General features: G+C 38.9%; 1 protein-coding gene across 1 annotated transcript in view; it reads right to left on the reverse strand.

Annotated features, from left to right (window-relative positions):
* Positions 1–16229, reverse strand: part of GABBR2 (gamma-aminobutyric acid type B receptor subunit 2) — a 489338-nt gene that overhangs the window by 159302 nt on the left and 313807 nt on the right. The window contains exons 9-11 of the mRNA XM_075744642.1: positions 12434–12514; positions 9141–9291; positions 8524–8656 (exon numbers count right to left, since the gene is read on the reverse strand). Of these exons, the coding sequence (XP_075600757.1) occupies positions 8524–8656; positions 9141–9291; positions 12434–12514 (365 nt within the window). The remainder of the gene's footprint in view (positions 1–8523; positions 8657–9140; positions 9292–12433; positions 12515–16229) is intronic.

Raw genomic sequence — 16229 nt, forward strand, 5'->3', positions numbered from 1 at the left:
CCACCTGGAGTACTGCGTCCAGCTCTGGGGGCCCCAGTACAGGAGAGACATGGAGCTGTTGGAGTGAGTCCAGAGGAGGGCCACGAACTGGAGCACCTCTCCTATGAGGACAGGCTGAGAGAGTTGGGGTTGTCCAGCCTGGAGAAAAGGCAGCTCCAGGGAGATCTAATTGCAGCTTACCAGTACCTGAAGGGGCCTACAGGAAAGATGGTGAGGGACTGTTTATCAGGGAGTGTAGTGACAGGACAAGGGGTAATGGGTTTAAGCTGAAGGAGGGTCGATTTAGATTAGATGTTAGAAAGCAATTCTTCACTGTGAGAATGGTGAGGCACTGGAACAGGTTGCCCAGAGAGGTTGTGGATGCCCCCTCCCTGGAAGTGTTCAAGGCCAGGTTGGATGGGGCTTTGGGCAACGTGGTCTAGTGGAGGGTGTCCCTGCCCGTGGCAGGGGGGTTGGAACTAGATGATCTTTAAGGTCCCTTCCAACCCAAACCGTTCTATGATTCTATAATTCAGAAGACCACACAGTCATGAACTGACAAGGAATGCCTGGGAAGGTACTGAGCTCATGGAAGCAATAATAAAAATTTCAAATGCAGTTGATCAAGAAAGTGAGGTATGTAACTTGTCTGTTAAGTTGAAAGGAAATAAAAATTAGCAGCCTTCTGAACTGAATATACTACATGTTCTCTTTTTTTTTTTTTTTGTCTTGCAGCTTTAAATTTGTTATACTAATTCAGTTTGCCACAGTTTGCCAATATCAATCAAACAACAAGAAGATGGGATTGAAGACTCGGAATGGAGAATAAAGAAAACCAAGTATCAGCACAAAGAACTTCCATGTGTTGCATAAAAAGCTACAAACTTCTTATCACCTCTCCAGGTGACTTTTTTTTTTTTTTAAAAATAGCATTCATTTGAATGGGATAGTGAAACAGCTCAGTTTATTTATGAATTTCTTCTTCACTTAGCAAAACTTTTAGATTATGTTCCTGCAGAGGAATCACTCAGATTTAAGGTTCTTAAAAGCATCACTTTTACCATCTTGAGACCTTAATTTTAATGGATTCTTTAAAAAAAACCAACAACCCACCACTTTCAAATCCTTCTTTCATAGGACTTAACACTCCAGACACTCTCCAGCTTACTTCACGAGACTCAGACTGATTCATTTTGGGAACATCAATAATCAGCCAGTTTTGCACATGTACTGAGTTGGAAGCTGCAGTTCCCACAGGGTTGGGCTGCAGCTGAACGTTAGTTCTGAGCAGCCTAGTGGCATCTTCATATTAGACTTAGGCACTTAAAAGTGACAAACGCGAAAATAAACCACGCTGTGGGTTTAGCCCTGGAGAGCACAATTATCTTTAAGTAGACAATTCTGTTGATTTCTGTGGACTACTCATGAGTTGAAAATTAAGCGCCTTCTATTTTTCTTGGCCAACTGGGGGCATAAGGGATAATTATGATGAACAAAAGTGTGTTATCTCAACAAGTTTTCACTAGAGCTCGATCTTGTTTCTATTAACCATGGCAAAATCCCCAGTGTGAGCACAGGCTGGCCCCAAAGAATGAGTTCATCCATTCAAATGATACTTTTTTCATTTATATCCAACATTTTTTGACACGTGTTTATGACTTTTAACTCATTCTTTAGAATTTGTGTGGCATCGGCAAAGTTCTTATAAAACCTAAGTGTCAATAACATTAGAGAATTGAATCCTGCTGTTTTCACATAAATTAAGTACAGTGGTTCTTCACATGCTGTGAGATCTCCTGTAGAGATTTCTTAATATATTTCAGACCATTTTTCGGAATTAATCCATGGGTAGTGTAGAAGATATTACAATTGCTCCTGATTCTATAAGGGGGCTTTAAAATCTGGCTGTTGTCTTACTGAAGGAAAGGCAAAATGTTCTAAAAATATTACCTTAATAAATCTCTGGCAAGGTTGTGGTGTATTTGCTTCAGCATATGAAATAATTTTGTATCAAGGATCTATTCAGCCTTGTAACTTTTGTCTCTGCTTTTTTTTTTTTTTTCTGCAAGAAAATGTCATTTACTAAAATAGAAGCTGATCAGGCTCACGTTAAACTCAGTAACAGAATTGCCTTTGAATTAAATAGGAGTGAGATCAGTCTCAGACTGAACGACAGTGAGGACAATTATGGAAGTGATTATACAGAAAAGGGAGATTAAAATTAACAGCTAAACAATTAAGTAGGAAATAAACTAAAGAATACACGCAAAATGAAAAAGGCCAGACTAAAAATACAAACAAAGGCTATGGTTTCCAGAGACAAAGAAATGGATTAGAGGTCCAAATTCTTTTGCAGTTCAGTAGGAGCTGAGTGTCTATCTGTTGCTTTTTAAATTTCTGGCCAAAATTAAAGAATTTGAGGAGAAGAATTAGGCAAATATAAAGTCCAAAGCGGGGGAAAAAAAACCCAAAACCTATGGCAATGCCTGAAGAGCATAAAGGGTACGAATAAGGAGCACATCATCAACTACTAGCCAAATACCAAGGTTAGATGCTATTTGGTAGCACAGGGTCTAGTCCAAGTGGCTCTTGCTCATAGTACACCAAGACAGCCATAGCTTTGAGGTGGCACTGCCCAGGCATTTTCCTTTTAGTCAGTTCTCCCAAAAATGGTTAAACAGAGAAAACTTGAAGTGACAGGGGAAGAAAAAGCAGAAACAAATAGACAGAAGGTTCATATATATTCTCCTTCTCCCTGCTTTACTATTAAAGGCGAGTCCCTGCTTCCAGAGCTGCTGTTAGCCAGCTTCATGACTTTCAGAGTTTTAGTAAATTTCTCAGCATCCCACTCACCCTGAAGCCTGCTCCTATCCCTAGGAACCCATTTCACAACCTCTCACACCTGGCTTTTCCTCCCTGCTCCTCACTGCAGTCTCTCAGTCTCTCTTTGACGTTGTTTTTAGGACGCGTCTCCACTCTTATACCACCCTGCAATCCTCACCTTGCACAGGTTCAGGGTTTCCCAAGAAAAGGTGTGATGTGGACCACGGAGTTCCACCTTGCCTAGCTGTTCTCTCAGCAAGGGTAGACAAAAGACTATGAAAAATTAGTAAAAAAGAACAAAACCTGCCTTTCACATTGCTACAAGACACAGAGTCAGAAGTGTTCATGATCCGCAATTAAGAGTAATATTAGTCAAAAAAACCTAAGTGCTTCTGAAGATTTTAAAGTACACCTTTGAGAAGAGAAGGTCTACAACGTCTAGTGTTACCATGAATGTACATGTTCTCAGGATGTCTGACTGAGAAAAATACAAAGTCTGGATAGTCACACACACTACAGTAGATAGCTGGACTTCACCAGTGGTATCTCTACTCTTTCTTTCTTTCTGTCTCTCCACCCCATTGGTTCCTTCTTTCTGTAGAAAGCCTGTTTCCAAATGCCTGTCCCATGGCTGAGAGCAACTGACTGAAATCTGAAAGCCTGAGCACAGCCTGGGATGGATGAGCGCACCATTGAACACCACAGGTGTGCAAAAACCTTCATGCGCTCTGTTGACTTTATCCAAGGCAAAACACCAGTGAGATCATCAGGAATCACAAAATATCTGTCTGGTTTTGGCAACTCATGTCAGTTATGGTAGTTAATAAGATAAACAAGATAAAGCATGCTGTCTAAATCACAAGACTTAGATCCTCTTAGCTTTGGCGTAACACCTTTGCAGAACTCTGGAATGTAAAGGAGGCTGGAAGACAATTGCTTCTCTAGAATAGATATCTCCCAGAATAGTGTGAATTCTATATTGAACTGTTCCAAACATATCATTTGCCTCTTCCCTATCACTCCAGTCACCCCGTACAGCACACTCTCTAGGAGAAAGTGCTGCTATACATCAGGACTACCAAGAGGTAGTCTTCTGAGAAGCAGAGCTGTTCAGTCTAGTACTACCTAATACACCAGACCTTTCTGGGTGGAGACTATGGGCATTTCACTGCAATCTGAAGTACTTAAAACAATCTTCTTTTCAGCCACAACCTAATCAGTTACATCCAGAGAATATGCATATCATTTCATCTACCTACTTGAGGGAGATGCATAACAGAGAAGAGACTATGCTCCTCCGTAGGGCCATAGTAGCCTTTCATCCCATAGCAGTTCCAACTTGCAAAGACATTATTCATCTTAAATGTAAAGTGTGAAATTCTCAGCAGAATGTATTACAGAAGTCTAAACGTTATGATCATATCTAATACTCTCTATTTTAAGTATCTCTATTTAGTATGTCAGCTTAAACTCTATTCATAGGATATGTCACTGGCATTGCTAATTTCGAGTCTCTCTCTTCCATATAATGAATGCTTTCAATTATTTTTCCACTTGCTTGCATTTTTCCAGTTGGCATCACATCTCGTTTCACACCCTTACTTCTAACTTCTTTTTTGCTATGATACCATGGTAATTCTGAGATTAAAACCAAAGATAGATCATTCTCATTCTCTCTCCCCCATATCTGAAGCACCTTCTACTTTGGTATACATATGTATTTAATGAAATATTGTATTGCTTTTCTTTTTTCTGTACAACCAATAAAATTGCTATTAAGTAAGACATGATCTAACAGTTCTATAATGCACTGACCCCTCTCTCAGAATTCACTCCTTTGGATAGTTTTAATTCCATGTAATTGGAGTTTTACAATATGACATCCAATCTCTAATTCTAATATGGAACTAAATGATGCTACATGTAGTATTGTGAATTCTCATCATAAGAACACAAATTATTAGGTATTTAAATATACCTGATTACTTTACCATAGAAAATGGGCACACCACGATAAAAATTAGTTTGGGAACCAATTACCCACTCTAGCACTGAATTAACTCTATATAATTTCAAAGACTTATATAATGCCCCTATTCAGCAAATTATTTGACCATATGTTTAAAGTGCTGTGTTGATTGTCAAATACAGTTAACACTTGGTTCTGTGTTCCAGCATATTGACTGATATACCACATCCTCCTACAACCAGTGTCTTACAGAGTGGAAAACGGTGGTACAACTTATCAAAGAAATTCTTCGAAATTTTCAGGTGTTACTGGTGTAATTTTGCATCATGTTTGAGTGTCCTTGGAATATTACAGTGTAAAAGACATGCCATATGTAGACTTTAGGTTTTAGAAAAGTAAAAAAGACCAGAGATTGCAAAGCACTTCACCCTCCAAACAATGCTACAAACACTGTGCTATACAGGAAACACACACAATAGATTTGGAATGTAATACCTACAAGTTGGAAACCATTTTTCCTGAATTTTGTGGATAGACTCAGGAGTATTTAAGGATCTCCTATAAGTGTTGTCAAGAAATTATCAGAAAATAAAACAGAGACCATATATAACATATCTAATCAAATAAACTTGTTATTGTGTATACACTGCTACGCTGGTGAGATCTAATTGCTTTTGAAATATAGAAGACAAAGAGGGTGATTTACGTGGCTTAGAGAGGGGACAACACTAATGACAGCTTTTTAGTTTTGCATGTGCTTATAAAAAAAAGTGTGCTTATAAAAGTTGAATCAAAATTTTTACTTCCCTAAAAAAAAAAATCTCTCCATTCTCTCAGGCTCTTCTCTGTGTCTGAGATGTAGTTGTTATGCCCACTTGTTTTTGGCTCAATGGCTTTTTATGATCGCCCTCCATTGTAGCTGGTTCTTTCAAACACTAAGCCAGAGTCTTGCCTAAAATGGGAATTTTAAACTAATCTCTAATATGGCTAGAATGGGTAATCAAAATCATGCATTTCCAGGAAAATGGATGATCAAGAGAGATTTGTACTGGCTTGATCTTATAAGAACCAGTATCTGTAAGTAGTCCTTATGATACCACGAAGCATATTGCCCATATGGAAATATGGATGTTCATAACATCGAGCCAAATGTACATGCTGTACCCAGCGCTTAGTGGATGTTTTGGGGAATAAGGAAGAGAGAAAGAAAAGTTACCGAAGAGACAAGTGAGTATGTCTCTATATTTATGATTTCCTCAGCATTCCTCAGTGTTATCTAGATAAAAGGAAAGTGCATTGCTACAGTCAATGGAAGCCATGAAAAATTATTTATAAGAGAAGCATAAGCTATTTGAAAAAATTATAATTGGAAAAAAAATTATAATTGGAGGAGGAAATTTTATAAGAATCATTTTAATGACCAGGAGGTTGGAAAAAACATTCCTGATAGGTTGCTTCTGAAGGGTTTCTTACATCTATGAGTGTAATACCAATCGCTGACAGAGCTGGGATTCATAAGATAAATCAGTACCCATGCACAGGAAAGCACAATCAGAAATGCTTCTGTACTGGACTGAAAAACCTGGAAAGCCAAGACTGGGAAGAAATCTCACAGACTCTGTTCTGTTGATATAACGTTTCATTATGTTAAAAAAAAAAAATTAAAATCTCTGTTTAAGGCATGTGGCAATACTTCTTAATCAAAGTTTGGCTTTAAGAACATAGTGTTCTCCCCTAGCCCTTTCCTTTACTGGTCAGTTAAGTGAAGTAGTTATCTTACTCAAGTGCCTGTCCAGAGCTTTCCCTCTATGGCAGACTTGACATAATGTGACAGATACAAATCAAAAAAATAAGAGCTACGTAAGATAAGACAGAATAAAGCAGCCCTCACTTAAATTTTGTTGCATTTAGAATACGAGAGCAGTGGTTACATTTTGAGAAGCAAATTAGAGAAAAATCAGATAGCAGAAGTGTTCTAGCTCAAGAGGCATAGGATTGTGGATGTTGGTTCATTTTTCAGAGTTAAGACTGAGCTGTTTCACATTTATAGGAGGACTTAAATTTAGTTTTATATAGCTAAATCTGGATGGAAACCTGTTCCCTAGAACAGCTCCGTGCTGGTAAGTACCTCTGGTTCCTGCTTTTTTTCCTTCTGTTCAGTAATACTTGGCTGCCTCGGGAGGAGGGTTGTAGCCTAGTCATACAATGGCCTACAGTCTGGCAGTGAAGTCAGGAGCTCTGAATATAAGCCCCTTAGGGCTGAGCAGACATCAGGACCTAAAATTTACACCTCCTGCCACTAGATATTTCTGCAGCGGAGGGTGAGAAAAGAATGCAGATTAGCATCAACAGCAACTGACTTGCTAATGACACTTCTGCTCCATTAGAAGCTGTTTCACAAAAAAAAGGCTTAATTGCTGGATAAAAAACCATGGAGGCTGGCATCTTACGCTTCCTACTGGCCCCTACGTATTCAGAGAGTTGGATACTAGTTTGGGAGAGGTGAACAGGATCATCCTTTTGAAGTCTTTGAGGCACTTCTTTCTTCTAGCTGTACAGAGAAGTTGCACTCTAGTTGTAGGAAGACTGAATATTCTCTCCTCTTTTCTTTTGCTGCTAACGTTTAGGTGTCTAAAATACAGCTGTGTCCAGGCCCAACTAAGGAAGCCAAGACTTTGCACTGAAAATCCTATATGTTCCTCTCTATTATATCTTCTAGTGCATCTTGACATGTACTAAAGAGGTCTCCAGTGTTTTAAAAAGCTATAACTGCACAAGTCACATGATATTTCACTACTGCAACAGTTCTAGTCAGTATGACGGATTTCAGTTGAAATACTGGGATGTATCTGCACCAACTAGCTTTAGGCATCCAAATTTCATGCTTTGAATTATTTTCTGGAAATAAAGTTTCTCTCTCTCCAATGATGACATCAGAAATTCAGACTCATAAAAAAGGTGCTGTGAACTGCATCTTTCTAGAGATCCAAAGAAGGATTAAAAACACAGTGAGGATAACTCCTGAGTAAGTCTGATATTCTTAGGCAATGGGCCAAGCATAGTCTTAAGATTTTTTGAGGAGAAAATATTTGATAAATTTCAATGTTTTTATTGCTTTTGGAAGGAATATCCTTACAGTGAAGTCCTTTCCCTTTCTTTGAAATGGCCTCTGTAAGTCAGGCTGCATATTACAGTGAGCAATTAAGACATTACAAGCTTCTAAGTAGACATATTTAATTCGGTTTCAGAGTTGCTTGTTTTGATTTAACTAGAATATATTCTACATGGATTTGGGCTTGTGTGAGTTTATAGTGTAGCCTGGAAATAGCAGTACAAGTCCTTAGAGATTCAGCCAAAAAGATTGAATAAAAAGACCTGGACAAACAGCAGTCATGACTTCTAAAATAATATGGAATCTATAAAGAAAACATAGTAGCTTCACAGATATTACTAGTTATGCTATGAACACAACCTCTAATAAATTGTCTTCATATATATAATTTCAAAACAAGAAAGTACATCTACTCTTTTAGTCTGAGGCCAAATCCCAGTGCACCTGAAGCTTTCACTAATAATTATAATGTAGCTTTGTGCATGTTTCAGAATTTGGTGCCAGAAAGTATCACGGGAAAGAACTACGAGAATCAGTGATTAAATGGAATGAGACATCCAACTACTGCACTTTTCTGTTTGCATTTCTCACAGAGGTTCCTGCAAGACGATCTTCAACTAGAATATATGGAATTACTTACTGTGCAAAGTGTCTCAAATGTCTTTTCGGAGACAAAGGATCCATCAAGACCAAAAAGAAAAATAGATGCATAAGAAAGCATCCCTCCAAGGATAATAAGGTTGTTCATGTAGGGACTGGACATCTTTATTAGTCTATGGACAAAAGGTGATAGTGCATTAAAGAGGAAAAGATTATTGCTAGGCTAGTAGAGCAATAAAGAAGAGCTTTTTGTAACTAGGCAAACAGATAGCCCTTCTTGCAGAACTCCACGAAATCTATAGGCATGCACACTATTTGCTGTTTTATAAGGTCTAGCATTGTCTCAGGTTTTTGAATGTTTAGTAGAAAACCTCCTATTTTACTGATGGATTAATTAGCTAGGGTTAATGTTAATAGCAGACAGTCAAACATAAATAAAAAAAATTACACTTTCCAGACAGTATAAAAGAACTTATCTTAACAGACAATCTGTTTCAATGTGAATATATTACACATTGATTTCAATTAAATAGTTCTAAAATATCATCTTTCCACAGTTTTAACATTTTCCTTATATATATATATAGATGACAGACTCCACAAACATGGCATTTAAATTCAAAAGAAGCAGTGATAGAAGTAACATGAGTGTCTTACTTCTGATTTCTGTTTTTGATGTTAAAGAACAAGAAAGCACTGGCCATTATCATTCCTAGGATGGTGAGGGCAGAGAGGATGCTGTAGAGAGGCAGGGAGATCTTGCGTAGCTCCTCTTGTATAATTGTTTTGTCCTTTGGAGGCTCAAGTCCTAGAATTACAAGAGGAAAAAAAGGTTAAAGCTCAGCCAGGTGTAGAATTTCTGTAAGAAAATTTGCCTCTCCTAAGTACTGTACCTCAGTTTAGCAGATTTAGCAACTGTGAACCACATCAGTAGCTGATGAAATAATTTTTTGGCTTTGACAGACATATGTTAGCCACATTGATTGACAAGAAGGTTTGTATTTCTGGAGCAGGTAAACATCCTCTTTGGAAGAAAAAACACAACCCTAATGCAGAACCCCATAAAATATATGCTAACTATCCTAATTTTGAAGTGTAAATAAATACTAAAATGCATACTGTGACTGTAAATTTTACCAGGAGATTATGCTTTCCTGAAACAAGTGCGAGAGGAATGAGTAGAAAACAGAGAGCATCATTTCTCTGCGCACTGACGTTAGTACCAGGGCAAACTGAAATGGCCTGTCTAGATACCTACCATAACTGGAGACCCTTGGTGTGGCATCACTTGGGCAGGAACTGATGGCCCTGGGGGGGCTGAAATGGGGTCCTGGGCTGTGGGGCAGGGTGGGGGAAGCCCTGGGAGGGGTGGGGAGGCAGGGCTGTTGGTGCCCTCAGGACCTTACCGAATGGAACAACATGGAAAAATGGAGAGCAAAGGTTTTATAGGGACAGATCTACTTTGCAAATCCCTGCAGATGTGGACTTGAATGTCTGAACTTAAAAACTATGTTTAAAGCCATGGGCTTGACTGACAGTCAGCTCCCTCTTAATTAAAGGCTTCTCCATTTAATGAGAAGAATTACTTTCCAACAACTGCAATAAAGGTCTGCATCCCACACTCTGTTTTACCTGCTTACTATATTTTTCCTTGGTGCAGAGGATTGGCAAAAGGCCTTTTGCATCACTGCCTTCCTTCAGAAAGGGATTTATGTGCCCTGCAGTGCCTGAGCCTGTCCTTTCACATCAGCTCTCCGTAAGGCTGGGAGGACCACCACATGGGGCTCAGCAGCTCCATTGGCAGAGCTCTGTGGACCCCCCGCTCACAGACCTGTGAGTAACTGCCTAGCAGCTGCCATAGCTAAATTTCATGTCCACTCTTCTGCTTTGCACCTAGAAGAATATTCAAGGATTTATACAGTAAAATGGTGTTATCCATACCAATTAAGCTGAAACCAGACAATGGAAACTTGCTATCCTTTGGTCTTTATTCCCAACGTGTCTGCAAAAAAATTTCCTTTCACGTGTTCACAATAAAGTGGCAGTCAAGGGACCATATGCTGATTTGATATCGGAGAAAAGTACCTGTGATTTTTCCCTTTCCCACCTCAGAGCATGTGTTTACCGTGCATGACACTTCACAAAATCAGGCAACAAGTAACGAGCCAAAAAATACAATAAAGCGCATACCTGAATTAAAAGAACTAATATCAAAGGAAAAAAACAACAACCCACCTCCCTATTGTATCTAAAATATACAGAGTATATTAATGATTTATTACATACAAAGAACTGGTGATTCTATAAAATGTATTTTCTTGTTTGTGCAATGGCCATTCAAGTCTATCGCTTCTAGTATCATGAATTATAGTTCTCTTGTGTGCAATTTTATGCAATGGTTTAAACAGGGCTATATTTACTACTCTTCATTTTAAATATATAAAGTTACTAAGTTTTTTATACTGCCTGGAAGATGTAACAGTGTCCTCTTCATCGAATACATGACTGCCTCAATGAAAAGTTAAGGCGGGTAAATGGAGAAGGTTCACCATGAGTCACATAATGCATCTTAAGACAAATATAAGACAGGCTATGGGTGGAAGGAACACCAGGTGTGGTCAGAACAAGAGCTAGGAGTACGATCATGAAAAAAGCCTGAACAGACAATTTTTCCCATCATCTACTCTCCGTAAATGCATGGAGTTATGAACAAAACCTGTCTCCTGTTACTTGGTTCATCCTGCATATATTCTCTGGAAATTAATGGTACTGCATCAGTATTCATTTACATCAGCAGTTTCTCCTTGCAGCAAAAATAATCTGGTGGGTCTTAGACTTTGGCAACCAGGACAGATTCTGCACTCATCATTTCCAAAGCCTCCTTCTCCAAACAGATGTGAGATGTGCAGGTAGCTGTCCTCTTTTAAGTCCAGCAAAGGATACCAAAAGGAACGGTGGAAAGCTTCAGCAGATGAACAAGCAGTCAGGGACTGGACCACTGCAGTGAAACTCCAGTCATGCTCACGCAAACCTTGGGTGTTGGGACACTGGAGGCAGGTGTAGTAGTGCACGGTATACACCAGCTTCATGCTCATCCACCGCTCCCAGGGGAAACCACACAAATCTCACGAAGTCGACTTTGCTTTCCGTTACTGAATTGCACCATACCAGAGCTTAAGATTACATCTTAATTTAAGAATAATGTATATGCCTATGTTCAACAGGAGAGACCCTTAAAACTCATTTCAGCTGACATCTGGCTGCCACAATCTTATGCTCAGAAGGCCGTGGGTATGCCCGTACTCCAAGTCCTGTGAGGGCAGAGAAAGTCCCCACGTTAACTTTGGAGCAGAATGGGATAAAAAACAGCAAGAAGATACAGCAACACAGGCTATATGCCTGCCATGGACCTTGGGAGTGCTGTTGGGCTGAACACCCTCTCTGGCCCTGTTTCACATGGGCCATCTTAAAGCTAACCCTGGTATTTTGAAATCCTATTTTCTAACTGCCTAACACCTCCCAACAAAAAACAACCACCTCCTCCTTGTGTGTGCAAACACAGCACATGAGAGCATCCCTCAGGTGAGATGAGCTGGGGGAGTGGGAAATGGGGATGAAATTTGAACATTATTAATTGGTGGAGATAAAATAGAAGACATATCTGTAGCTCACTGAAATATCAAAGAACATTTCTGTACACATATAAATTTGAATTTGTCCTGGTCATTGGAATGAAAAAAAAGTATACAATACCAAAACATTGTGACTTTCTGTTCAGAATTCTCCTTCCATTTTTTTTAAGCACAGTTCAGTTCCCTTTCTCTTTATACAGTGTCATAGCTTTTTGATATTAAAAATCCTACAAACAGTTCTTTAACAGCATGCAGTCTTACAAACTACATACAGCTATCCATGTCCTTGCTGTTCCTCTTTCCATTTTTCTCTCCTACCTTGGAACCTGATGCTGTTGTTGATTATTTCCAGTGTGTCTGCCACAGCATTGTACTCTCCCACCTTCACTTCCTTTCTTTCTGCAGAGAAACAAACAAGAGTGATTGTTTATGGCAGTTCACATGTTCTCAATTATTTAACTGATTTTGCCTTCTTTTTTGACAGTACATCAAAAGGAAAAGAAATACGCCTAGAGTGCATGAATTATTAAAGCAGAATGCCAGACAGCTAACATCATTAAAAGAAATATTTCTGATTCTTTAAAGAAATGCAAAGTATTTTTAAGAACTCATTTACATAACCAGGGAATTGTTGTTATTGGGCACAGATGTCTCCAGCTTAAAGATCTCACACTTATTTACTGGCTCACACCACGCAGGACATTTTGCTGGGAGAACAGACATGGCTAAAGCTCACATTCCACTCTCATTCAAACAACGAGGACATCTTGCTTAGTGAAGTATTTCCCAGGGGAGTCATAGTGGCAGGCTCCAGCCAGTATGGAGTAGACTGACTAGTTAATAGATACACTGGGAATCTAATCTCTTATTCTGACTGGGAATTAGCAACTCATTAGTATCCTGACTGCAAAACATACTATGTTATATAATTAAAACCAACATGCACTTGAGCTAAAATCTACTGTTACTCTCATCTGCTATTTTGGGACTGTAGTCACATATATGGCCTTCTCGTACCTAAAGGAGTAACGCAGATGTAGGAACTTAATTTGCTTGGCTGCTGCCCTGGCCACTGTAGCGGGAACTCTGGCACACATTTGTCCCACCCTTCTGATAACATCTGGCATCAATTAATTTCTGCTACTTCTGTTAGGCTTTTGGTATGGCTTAAAAGTGCAAGAACTTACTAATTTATCACTTTTACACTAAAACTTTTACATTTTGATCAGAGACTTATAAACCACAGTCACATTGGCTAAAGTTTTCTTTGACAAGCTGGCTCAGTAGAGCCAAAAATTTCCTTTCAGGCCTCTATGCCTGGGCGTGCACAATGCAATTTACATTTAAATTTTGAGCTCACGACCCCATTTGTGATACTGATTTTGGGAGCTGATGATCTTGAACTAGATGGCAAAATTGAAAAGACTATTTCACCCAACAGCTCCATGTTAACCTTTTCTCCTTTCTCACTCAAAGTGATTGTGCCTGCTCAGGTCTGCTGAATGGAGCAGCTAGCTCCATTTTAGTAAAATCTACAGGCTGATTAATACTAATGTGGGAGCGCACAGGAGGCAAAAGTTTTCCTTACATAAACTACACTTCTTATTGCTAAAGTTATTTACGCAGAATTGTAGACTGGGCTGCAAATCTGGCAGAGATACCTAGGCATTTGCTATACCCCCCATCAAAAGCTGGAGTTTGCAGCTGAAAACTGATTTGCCTTTCACATGAGCGTGATCCACTTGTGGGGCCCTAAGACTAGTTTGGAATAAAAGCACAATCCCCTGGTCTCCAGCAGCAGTTTCACAAAGCCCATCCACAGACCATTATGTACTCTTAGGAGTATATGTATATGTTTATACTTTCTGTCACCAGCTGAAAACTCTCTGTGAAAAATATATACATAAATCCCTGACAGTCTTAAACAATAAAATCTTCCCAGTAATCATCTAAAAGCCAAAACGGTTACTGCTAAAACCTGAACCAATTCACTTCCATCTGTATTTGTAGCATGACAGCTATTACCTGTAGACATAAACCATCAAAACACAACCTAGAGAGAAGAGACAAACACTAGAATGCATACCGACATACAATTTTTGCATTAGATGCCAGATACTCCATGGCATCTACTTATATCAAATGGGGAGGACACGCACCTGTGATACTGGTGGTCTCGCCACAACTTTACAGCACCAGGCTAAAACCTGACAGCTCTGACGAACAGCAAAGACAGAAGAGTAATTGCTCCACAAACATTTCTGTATGGAGTGCTTACTGGGACTAGATTAGGTAGGAGAAGCACATAATAGGTGGGGAAGCAGACACAAAATAGAGTGTAAATCTGTGGTCTAACTGATTAAGGTTGAGAAACTTTTTCTGTGATTGCTTCATGTGACATACAATGCCATTCCTTTTCAACATTCATAAATTCTTACGTGGCTTCCTTTACAGATGAAGTAACACTGAGAATGTGACTATGATGGTAACTGCAATGTAGTGCAATATAGATGAGGTAGCCTGCAACTAGCTAGCCTGCGTACCAGTAGCTAGCCCTTGTAGGAATGGAGCTTGGTAGACCTATTCGGATAAATAAATTTCCATGGCAAACTGAGCTGAAGAGAGAGACTTTTTTTGGAATTAGAAACCCAAGAGCATGGGAAAAAAGTGTTTAGTACCTAGGAACCACAGGTTCAATACCTTGTCCCTTACAAATGGGAAAGGACAGTTCACAGAATGCATGCCAAGTCAAGAAAAGCCATAAATATATTTGATACCTTAAAGTAATTCCAATTGTGGAAAGTAGTCTACGAGGGAAATAAACCATATTTTTATTGGGAGGAAGGCTACACTATTCATTTCATAATATGATTACGGGGTTGCTGAGGGGGAGACACAAATAGTCTTTGTGCTCTTCTGTACTCCCAGTAAGGAGTACAACTACAGCTGCTGTTTTTTCTGCTCCCCAAGCTCAAGTGCTGATCAGTGACAAAGTTACCTCCAAATATTAATTAAAGGAAGCAAGGAGGAAGCACTATGGCTCTCTGCTCTCTTGTACAGGCCAGCATAGCTAAGGATGGCACTGCAGGCTCTACTTTTCTATATGCCATTCCCTTGAGTTCCCTTTGGAAATTCTGTATTATTCAAGCCACTACACTGTTTGTATAATGTTGCTCATATCTGTCAAAATCTCTGTGTGTTCAACAACAAAAGGACAGGAAGAAGTGGAACTCCTTCAAATAAATACACCAACAAAGTGCTTTGCACAATATTCAGAATATTATGTTGGTTTCTTTCTATAGTGATTTCATTGTTTTTAATTTGATTTCTCCATACTCATGGTCATGATAGAGAGATTGTATTGAACCCTCTCCTGCTCAGGTTAATATGCGGAAGAAAAATATGAGGGAAAATATACTTGTTTTCTGAGATAATGTTTGTCAATACCATGACAGGAGTGGTGCGATTTTAGAACTTGAATCTTACAGTTGTTCTTTCACACAGGAACAGAAAAGTATGAAAACTAACCAACCCAAGGAAAACTGGCCCAGAAATATATGACTGAAAATTATGCCTATCTAACAGAATTATAAACAACTAAACCTTGTCATTCATTAATTGTCATGGAATAGATTATTTATATGGCCAAGATGAAAGTCTTCTGCCAACAAAGGTATCACTTTTAAAGGTGAATTAAAATGTTTTTTTCTACATGTTTTGCTGCAGAATTTTATAGCCCACTTCAAGCAACTCCAGAAAAATTGACACGCTACCACTTCATTGGGTCGCATTTAACAAAGTTAATACAACAGATTTTTAATTGCATATCAGGTTGTTACATGTTCTTGTTGAATAAAAGCAAAAATAATCCTGCAACTGACACCAGCTGAGTAAAACAAACTTACCAAAATGCACAAGAATATTATGATTGCCACTATGACTGTTATCCACTTACCCTGAGAATTTCCCGATGAGACTAGGCCTAGTTTCAGTTCCTTTCACTATATGTTATAATTTCTATTTCCACTACATTTTTATAAGTGTACTTATTCACACCTCATGAAGATAGCTTCTACTGAGAGATGTTTAAGGATGAGAGAAAGCACTTGCAATG

Source organism: Balearica regulorum, chromosome 2 (assembly GCF_011004875.1).
Source record: "Balearica regulorum gibbericeps isolate bBalReg1 chromosome 2, bBalReg1.pri, whole genome shotgun sequence".
Lineage (NCBI taxonomy): Eukaryota > Metazoa > Chordata > Aves > Gruiformes > Gruidae > Balearica > Balearica regulorum.